The sequence below is a fragment of the Vicia villosa genome, unplaced genomic scaffold (genome assembly GCF_029867415.1).
Source record: "Vicia villosa cultivar HV-30 ecotype Madison, WI unplaced genomic scaffold, Vvil1.0 ctg.001013F_1_1, whole genome shotgun sequence".
NCBI classification, from domain to species: domain Eukaryota; kingdom Viridiplantae; phylum Streptophyta; class Magnoliopsida; order Fabales; family Fabaceae; genus Vicia; species Vicia villosa.
Genome location: NW_026705449.1, coordinates 199,200 through 210,166, shown reverse-complemented (window position 1 = coordinate 210,166; position 10,967 = coordinate 199,200). Strand labels below are relative to the sequence as shown.

General features: G+C 32.2%; 1 protein-coding gene across 1 annotated transcript; it reads right to left on the bottom strand.

The window, feature by feature from the left end:
• Positions 1-3,579: 3,579 nt before the first annotated feature.
• On the bottom strand, positions 3,580-9,631 carry LOC131632757 (plant intracellular Ras-group-related LRR protein 7-like). Its single transcript, XM_058903485.1, has 9 exons — positions 9,373-9,631; positions 8,192-8,261; positions 8,015-8,061; positions 6,677-6,785; positions 6,496-6,581; positions 5,702-5,792; positions 5,033-5,118; positions 4,055-4,141; positions 3,580-3,973 (listed from the first exon to the last, which is right to left on the bottom strand). The coding sequence occupies exons 1-9, from the start codon at positions 9,469-9,471 to the stop codon at positions 3,863-3,865; spliced, it is 786 nt and encodes a 261-aa protein (XP_058759468.1). The 5' UTR covers positions 9,472-9,631; the 3' UTR covers positions 3,580-3,862.
• Positions 9,632-10,967: the final 1,336 nt, after the last annotated feature.

Below are 10,967 nucleotides of genomic sequence, written 5' to 3'. Positions count from 1 at the left end.
CAAAGGACAACCTACCAATAATATTAACACAATTTAACCATCTAGTACGAACTTTCCAAGGAACCAGAAGAGGCTTGGAGATAGCCCGAATAACCGCTAACGAGTCTGTTTCTAACCAAACTTTCCGCCAACCCTTCTCATGAGCGAACTCTATAGCTAACATAGCACCAGAGAGTTCGGAAATGAGAGAGTTTGAGAAGCCAAGGAAGTTGGCAAAAGCACCGAGAAATCTACCATCGTCATCTCTAGCAATCCCACCGCACGCCGAGGGACCCGGATTGCCAAGGGAAGCACCGTCACAATTGATTTTAATCCAACCCCATGGAGGGGGTTTCCAAATTACTTCCACAATTTTTGGGGCAGAAGGAGGCTGGAGAGTAACTCGAAAATTTTTCAGAATCTCAAAATCATGCAAATTAGAGAAAGACAGAGTACGGGAATTGTTGCCAACCAAACCACACGCCGAAGCGATACCCGCAATAGAAGAAGCCGTAGTAACCCGAGAATCTTTGAACCTAACAGTGTTACGAGCATACCAAATAGCATTGATCAAGAAAATAACCACAGCTTTATAAACAAGCATACACTGAGAGTTCCATGACATAGTAGTTCCACTCCAAACATCCTCCCAGTTAGAAATTCTAAAATTAATCTTCATTGCATTAGACAACCAGCCCCACAAAGCAGCCGCAAACTCGCAAACAAAGAAGAGATGATGGCTATTTTCCGCTGCCTTAGCACACAGACTGCACATCGATGGAGTGGCGAAATTCCTCCTAGCCAATTGGTCATCCGTGGCCAGCTTGTTCCGCAGAAGACGCCAGATCAGGAAGGATTTAGACGGAGGAATTTGCTTAGCCCAGATCCAGCCCCACCAATCAGATAAAACCCCAGCCTTACGCTTAAAATTAAACGCCTCTTTCAACGAGAGATCCCCAGAAATAGCATTATTCCAGACCCTTTTATCCGGTCTGAAATCTATAGGAAGATGGCAATTCAGAATTCTGGTTTGAATCGCCTCCGGGATGCCTCTGTTTAGAAGATTCCAATTGCCGTTAAGAATAAAGTTGCTGACAAATAAATCACCAGGCAACGGCTGAATTTCCATCGACAAATTCAACGGCTCCCCACACCAGGAGTCGAACCAAAAACTAACAGAGGAACCATCGCCAATTAACCAAGAAGAATTATCAAGAATTACCGGAATTTGTGCTTTAATGCTTGACCAAAGCGAGGAATAGATATGATGATTGATGCTCTTATTATTGCGCAGGCAGCGACCTCTCGCCAAAACAGCCCAAGATTCCTCAGAATTTAGAAAGTCCCAAGCCAACTTCAAGTTGGTTGCCTCATTTAGCTCAAGCAAAGATCTAATCCCTAAACCGCATATCATATAACTTATATAAGATCATAAGGATAAGGATAAAAATGTAAATTATTAATAAAATCACTCCTCTCCTCTTGTGAACCAAACATATTTTTAATTAAAGTTATTTATTTTCCCTCTCCTCCACTCTTTTGAACCAAACAAATATAAAATTTACAAAAATCTCTCCCTTCCTCTTCCCTCTATTAAAATCTTTCCTCTCTTCTCCCCTTCATTTGAACTAAACTGACCCGTAAGATATCTAACAAATTAAACATTTATCCATAAGAAATTATTTGCATGTACCATTGAATAATAATTAACACTTAAAATATTAAAATATCATGTGAAAAATAATGTGTGGGTGAAATTACTTAATAAAAATTCATGAATTGAATTTTGGGTGCATGTCATTTGATGTCATTTGATGACACACTGATTTATTAGTAATATAATAGTGTAAATAAAATGTTAAAAATATCAAAGATGTTATGAAATTAATAAAAAAACAATATTTTGCTTATGTTCCTTTTTTTAGATATTTGATGTGTTTGTGAAGAAACCATATTTTGTGTCTGGTATATTTTAGTAAAAAAAAAATCAAAATATTGTACAATCTTTCAGAATTAATTGAACCACTAATTGATAGATTTTCGACCAGTTTAACAACTTGTTCCTCGATATGTAAGCATAAGATTTTTAAGCATACTTGGATCAGATGTAGGTTCGGTTCAATATAGTTTTCAGGAACTTGATGCTAATATCCTCTATTAAGAAGCATTTGGATGCAACTCACCCTCGATTAACTCCAACAAAACAACGGCATGTTGGATGGCTTCTCAAGTTAACATGAAACCATTTAAACTTTTGAGAAACATTAGACTTAACTCAAATTTTACAGCTATGAGAAAAGAGGGAAATGAAAAGAATAAAAAAATAGTATACAAAGAAGATCGGAAACTTGTAGCGTGGCGACATGGATATAGGAAACGTGAACTCTAAAATAAATGCCTACTCGACTGTGTAGGCTGGAAATAACTTTGACGTTGTAAAAAGCAACAATGACACTAACTTCTCCCAAGTAACTACAATGTAATATAGTGAAACATGATACGTAACCTCTAAGTTTCTCTCAATATAATTTTACAAGAACTTACATTAAACACATTTCTTTTAGAGGACTCGTGCTTGAGATGCTGATAGACTCAAGTAACATTTTAAAGCATAATTCTCTTATAAGTCTCATGTTTAAGGGATAATGGACTAGAATATTACTCTTAAGCAGCACGACCTTATAGGTCTTATGTTTAGGGGTCATGGGCCAATATAAGGTTTGAAGTTCATGAACCCAACCTCATACATTCATTGGCATATGACTCAATACCAGACGTCAGAAGTCACCATTTAATGGCAACACGACATCATATAGCTCACCATGAATATGATCTTTTCGATATAAGGAGAGGGTGGCTACTACCTCCGGACGCACAAAATTTCATTTTTTGCAAAAATTTAGTTCGAAGATACATCTCCGAATAAACCCAAAATTAATTCGGAGATGTATTTCCAAAAATACCATTTATTTTTAAAGATTTAAAGTTAATATATATTATTAATGCATAAATTTCTTATTTTAAATTATTTTAAAATATTTCTTGGATTGTGACTCTGACATCTACGTCAAAGAGATGCAAGTTGAAAACCTAAAAAGAACACTTTGATAATTACTTGTAAAATCTTGTTTTGATAAAATCTAAATTTATAATTTAAAACATAAGTGCTTACACAGTAAACTTAACAATCATAATTCCTCTACCTTCTTCATTCCAAAATAAAACAAATGATGAAATTTGCATTGAATCATATTTTTAAAAACACTAAAACTAATTTCCCAGAAGTTATAAACAAAGCAAAAGACATGTTGAAAATAGGTTAGAAACCAAACTAAACTCACATTAGGAACAATCAATATGCTTCTGTTATATTTCACATTTTTACCGCAGGATCAATCCAACAGCTGAAAGACTTGTCACAAAACAGCAGCAGAAGATACTAAAGTCGAGGAACCGAACTCAAGATACGATGATCCCTTTCTAAATGCTCATTCAAATTATCATATATTTGTACATTATATCCTCTACTATAGACGACATTTGTTTAGTCGAGTGTAGCATATATCATTTGCAGGCAAACAAGATAACAGAATAAGAGAATGAACTAAAATAACACAAGAATTATTTGCATTCTATTACAGAATGCAGTACCTTCCATATTGCATCAAAATTAGTCTTAATTTACAGCTGCCAGTATATATATAACATACACCCTTTTCATTGTTGACAAACTGGCATCAAATCATTTATATGAAATCTTAAGACTATTGTTCGACATCGACTCTGTCTATAATCTAACATATTTGCAGGCAAAATGTACAATGCTACACCTCAAAACCATTTATTGCAACTTCCAAGTAGTTCCGGAAAATCCTGAGATATTTCATAGATCGACACCCTCATCAAGACCTTTGGAGCCAATCATTACATTTGAATCAATTTGTTTGTCAAATTTCTTTTTTCTTCTTGCTTCAAACTCTTGAAACCCGTCCATCTGGATAATCGCCGATACTTTAATTGCATTGAAAGATAGATAAGTGAAAAGGAAGAATAAAATCTGGGAACAAGAGCATACCTGTTGAAATTGGTCCATAGATATAGGATTACCATGCAGGGATATGTTCTGAAGAGCTTTGCAATCTTTCAATAGATTCAGAGGTATCTGCCCAAAAGGAAACCAAGTTATCACCGAGACATTCCGGATTACATAAACTCGTAGAATCTTGGATTGGGAAAATAATATCTAAGCCTAATTTGATAGTATTGCATAATATAGCAACCCAAAATAACGAAACGTAAAATATACTGTAAGCAACTAACAAATTAAGCTAAGATGGAATACCAGACCAGACAAGAATATGCAAATATTGCATGAAAATTCAAAATTGACAGACAATTTCATAAATCACAAGATATGGTTCAAAAAAGGCATTACTACAAATGTAAATATTGATTCAGCAATTGCTTCACGATGCAGTGAATAACAATCCTTGGATGTAATTTGAATAGCCAAACAAAAACAGTACCCAGTTCTCCCAGATACAACTCGGGCTCAGGTTTGTCCTAGATTCGGTATGATATGGACTATTGTCCGACTAGCAATCTGGCCTCGACAAGTCCCAGATACATTATAAGGATCCTCTCTATTTTTCAAAAAATGGAGATTCCATTACTAAAGTTTTTAGGTGTATAAAGAACTTATCACATTTCAAAAATTTCCGACATAAATTGGACATTTATACACCAAAACCGTAATAATGGAGATTTCCATTTCTTTTAAGAAAGGAATAGGATCTCTATCCCCAAGGTGCAGTCTAGCCCTAGCTCTTATCAAAGATATTCCTTTTAAGAAAGGAATAGGATTTCATGATTTTTTTTTCCTTATTCAATTGAGTATAGTATCTATACCATTATATAAAGGCAACTCCAAAGTTAACTAACTACCTTTAATAACTAACTTTGATTGGACCTTTTTTAGACAAATTTACCCTTAACAAGCCAATTCTTTTTCAAATTTAAATTAAATCTACACTAAAACTTAACCAAACGGTACCTGCTTCACATTATTGTTGTCTAAGCAAAGTGACTTCAAGTGAGAGAGACTGCACACTGAAGAAGGGAGATCTTCAATAAGATTATCTGAAATGTTCACAAAAAGTCTGAAATTAGATTCATTCAGAAGCAGCATAAAGCCAAACAAATAAGAAAGGTGGTGCATAATGTTCCAAATATCCAAATTTGATGATCGGAAAAAAGGAAAATCACCATAATTATTCTTGAACCCAAAATATTATTGTTTGTTCAAATTATAACCAAATAGTAACTTTTGGTTAAATTAAATGAAACTAGACCAAGTAACTAGAAAGCATAAGATAGTGTAAACACCTTATCTTTGATTTAGAGATAAGTTGTAACTTGTAAGGGAAGAAGCTATTCTCAAACTTAAAGTCTTAAAGCAATCTAATCTTGAATTTATATCTTCCATAAAACAAAAACTTCCATTGATAGAGAGAGAAATAACAAAAAGGTAGATTCTCCGAACCAGACTAAAAATCAACATAATCCAGTTAAACTATATAAATAACACATCAATTAGGTAAAAATCTTACCAATCATTTCAAATTCTTACAAGGAAAAAACATAAGGGAAAAATGACATGCATTACCATGCTTATGCACTGCAGAAATGAAAAATTGTGTCAAACCGTCAATCAGAAACATACCATCGGCTTGTAATTCTTCCAAAGAGAAGCAACTCCCAACTGATTCTGGAAGGGACTGTAGCTTGTTATTTGAGACGTTTAAAATCAACAGCTGCATTATCAAACAAGATATCATACTTCAAATGTTATAAGAGTGCACAGATCATATCATAATTTCCCCCAACAACGCAAGACTACACGAGCACACCCGGATTATGATCCAAGCCACATGCAAATCCAACTCATAGGTCTCTATAGCATACATCCATTGTTTATATAACATTGAAGATAAGAAAGAGAGTGAAAATAAAATAATCTTGAGTTCTAAAAGAATGTCCCAAAAAAATTCCTTCGTTTAAAAAATAAGCATGTCAACAGAAAACAGTATATTATCTAACAAGCATGGACAGTTAGAAATAAAGAAAATAAAAGAAAAGAAAAAGGTTACAAAATTGACGACATGAGAAAATAAGTGTCTCATTATAATGAATAATGATGTCCGTGAGATATCAGCTCACTGGTAGCCGTTTGACCTTGTAACCTCAAGGAACGGAAATCATATTCTTTCAAGGACGGTTGTAAGAAAGCAATGATGTGTTGTGTCTCAAATATATGTCATGGAGAAAGCTTCCTTTATGAAATGTCTTAAGCTTAAAATGATGATCTCAAACTCTTAAAAATGCAATAAGCATGCATTGATGATACTCATATCTACACATAAATACAGTATGCATGCAATCTTCCAAATTCCATAAATGCAGAAGCGATATAAAAATTCGGACGATATTCAGGTTTCATTATTTATAATTACTTACGTTTCTCAAACTGCCAATAGTTGACGGCAAGGATGTTAACAAATTCCCTGAGATGGATAAGCGTTCAAGCCTTACTAACTGGCCCACTACAAACAAAATACACTGTAAGCTATTACATAAAAGCGAGATAATAACATTTCTTTTAAAAATGTATCGTATTGGGTGAAAGAAGAGGCATTACATTCATCAGGTAAGGAAGAAATTCGATTTCCATCAAGGTTCATGAGCTTAAGAGATTGGAGTTTCCCCAAATTCACTGGCAGTCTCTCAATGATGTTGTCCGTTAATACCTGCAATGTTAGTGAACCTTCAGTACATAATAGTATCTTTTATCGATCATCAGCAACTACAGCACTGATAAATAAAATTAAACAAGTAAGCAACCATGACCTACACTTTATCATGGTAAAACAAATGAAATATGGACATGTGCTTAGAGCCATAACATCTGTCCCAACGAGCATGAGTTTGAAAGTTAATAAAATAAATTTTAATAGTCGTCCTGGAATCAATGAGTAGCCACACTTCCAAAATGAAAAAAAGATTGTGATAGGAATCAATGTGGGAACGAAGCCAAACTTCGGTCAGACCAAGGTTTCAAAATTTCTTATTTCTCTCTTTTGTTGACGAGTGATTTGGGTAGTGCTGGCAAACGCACATTGCGGAAAATAGTGGTTTGTTCAATTACCACTGTTAAATCGAGTATCATAGAGTAGTATAGGTACGTTAAAATTCCACCCACTATAGTGCCATAACATTGCTATAGCCGCTATTTGACAACAGTGGATTTGAGAGAACTATGTACCACAACTAGATTAAGAATGTATTACCTACTAACTACGCAGACGATTGTAATATCTAATGTGCATCAGTTCCGTAATAAGTAAGCACTAGACTCTTTAATTCTTTTGTTCCCCGGTAAGATAAGTGCTAACAAGAAGCTCTTTAACACTCTTTTTCTGACACACTTTTCAATGATTGGGTGAAATTCATGAGTTCTGCCTATTAGGGAGTAGACCTACATAATTTAATGGGACCCACACGAGTTCCATCAAATGAAAAGGAGTTAATTGAAAAGAATGTTAATATTAAGTACTGCGTCACTCCTGTTGCAATTTTTTTACAGGTTCCAAAGCTGTCTGCTACATGCTTGTGAATCAACAAAATACTAGATGGTAATTTCACTAGTGACACAAAAAGTGGACATGAAATCAACAATGGTGCATACCACTGGAAATGAAAGTATATACTATCCTTTCAAGTTTAAACACAATTTTTTGGAACTTCACTGAAAATAAAACCAATCAAATTATAGTACAAAACAGCACATACTCGAGAAATCGAGTTAATAATAAATGATATAAATGATATGTATATAAATAAATAACTTCTACAAAAAAGGATTGTCAAACTGCATGCCAAAATCTATTGTAGCTGATTTAATTTACTTCCCAAGATAAAATGCAAAGATTTTAAGAAATAGATGCTGCAAGTATAGAGTAAAACGTCAGATTCTTACCAGGCGCTGCATATTAATCAATTTGCTAATTTCCAAAGGAATGTCAGCTACAATCATGAAAATAAATTTATTAGCAATAAAATAATAGCATCAACAATGAGGTCAAAGTTATTACAACTACTTCAAAGCTAAGGCTTCTTAACCAAAATGCAAGTAAAAGGAAAGAAAATTGCTTACCTATTCGATTATGCGTTAAGTCAAGAGTGCGTACAGATCTGTCTAAATCAATAATTTCATCTGGAAAAGTCTGTTTTACAAGGAAAACAAAAAGAAACCAAGGTAAGTCACATGTTTTTCCATGAAAAAACAAACACACATACACAGGCTAGCAAACACTAATCTCCAACGGAGTCTGTGACTTCCTTGTGGTACAGAGATGAATGATTTTAAAGAACAAATTTTCTTCCATACACACAATTTAGGGAACTTATGACAACATGCATAAGGAACCTCGTGACAACACGCATAAAGAACCTCATGATAACACGCATATTCCTATCGTGTCACACCATGTTGGCCTAATTATTTCTTGGGTGAATTAACATTGTTCCATTTAGAAGAGAGAACTAGTGTTTCCCTTCACGTAAACTGTCATATTAAAATAAATAAATAAAAAAACTAAAGGTCACATAAAAATTGACAAAATAAAGTATATCCTTCACAAACTACGTCGTATTATACAAAAGTAATAAAATTAGACTAACAATTTACTCTCAAATAGAGTAACATAATAATCAAAACTATCACTAGTCCACTAGAATCATATTAATACAAGAAATGCTATTTCAACATCAATTCAAAACAACAAAATTCAAAAAACTTTAAACAGTTACCACAACTCACAACTTCACACACATGGTAAACTCATTCCAATGAGCCACTAATGAATATATCAAGTTTGAATAACTCATTAACCATCAAACAAACTTAATCAACCAAGATTTCAAGTGCTTCCACTACATGTACAATTGATCACTTGAAAACCAAGGTTAATCACAGATATAATCTGTGGTTAACAAAGTTGCAAAAACACCTAAACCATGTGTGTAAACTGAATTAACCATTTTCTGTTTCAAACAGTTTAGCAGCGAAACTCGTATCATACACATTAAGTACATGAGGGATGTTGCATATTCAAAACCCTAACCAACCTATCAAATGTCTCATCAACCTTCTAACCAACTGAGCTACTGAATTTAATCCATAAGGTTGGTTTATCAAATTCAACACACACAACATGCATCAACCAACCAATACAAATTAAAATAAAAAACACGAATTCAAAAAACCTAAATTGAAAAATTAAAATTGATCAAAAACAACGAAAATCAAATAATGAATGTCAAGTTATCAGCTACCTTCAATTTGGAATCGCGCAGAGCAACAATGCCAGTGGATCGCCACCGTGAGACTCTACTCGCTTTCGTCTCAGCGTTTTTGCTGGCGAAACAACCCATTTTTTCTTCTTCTTTGATTTTTTGGCTTTCCAATAACAAAAATGGTTATGATTTTGAAGATGAAGAAGAGTCAAAACAAAAGAAGAGAGAAACTGAAACCGCGTTTTTGTTCTTTTTGGGTTTTCCAACCACTGATGACGTACTGCCTCGGTGGTGTTTTCAGTTTTACTTTCTGTCTCTTATCTTTTTTTTTTTCTTTTTTCTATTCTAATTAAAATTTCTATTCAAATTATGTATATTTAAATAATTTTAAAATGTGTAATTGGAAAATAACTAAATAAAAAAAGAAAATAGTAGAAATGTTGGAACTTGACTATTTTTCCTATTTTCCTAATTTTAACTAATTAAAATAAAAATATGGTTTATAATGTATAAATAACTAACCGGTCATGCTAACGAGTGCCCCAAAGGCACTCTTTAAAGATTCCAAATAAAGAAAAAATTGTATTGAATATAAGTCTGTTAAAAAAAACATACAATTTATTGTTTAGAAAAATCACTGATTTTAATTATCAATACATTGAATACAAGTATTTGCAAACAAGAACATGCCTTTTTAAAAATATTAAAGAGTGTCCTGGGGCACTCGCTAGCATTACTCATAACTAAATAAGAAGATAAATTATATTTGTCAATAATAATAGTAAGAATTCCTAATTTTATATTATTTGTCAATAATTATATTCTTTATACTATTTATTACTAACAAATAATAATTAAAAACTTATATTATATAGAATTTTTCTAATATATATGCCAAAAAGGAATTCTTACTATTTTTATTAAATATTTTTTTAAAATAATACAATTGAATAGTTATGATGCAATGATGGTGTAAAACTTTTTAAACTAATGGTGTGTAACAACTAAACTCTTATACAAATGAATTTAATGAAATGCACCTACAGTGTAAAGAAGTTTTACATTGTCAGTTAATTACAACCGTTGATAAGTTAGTAATGTTTGACTTTTATTTTAATTTTTTAAAAATAATACAATTGAATGGTTATGATATAGTGATGTTACACTAACAATGCTTAACAATTAAACTCTATATAAATTACGTCTTTGAATTATTTTTGCAATTTTATATAATACAAATTATATAATTGAAGTAATAAAGAATATAAGTATTTTACTTTGGTGCATACAAATTCAAACAAATAACATTTAAAAAAATATATGAGTGTAGCATTTCAGTATTAACTAGTAATTGGACCCGTGCGATGCACGGAAAATAAATATATAATGTTAATAATAAACTAATATAAAATTAAATAATAATTATATTTTAAAGAAAATTTTAAAATATTTATATTAGAACTTTCATATTATTTTAGTTTGAATTAATAATATAAAAATTGTTATGGAGTTTGTAATATTATTTAACTGTTAAAAATCCAAATTTAATAAAATTAATAAATAAAAGAAATAATTTAAAATATTAACATCTATTAAATTATTATTGATAATTATTGTAAATTAAATAATTTAAA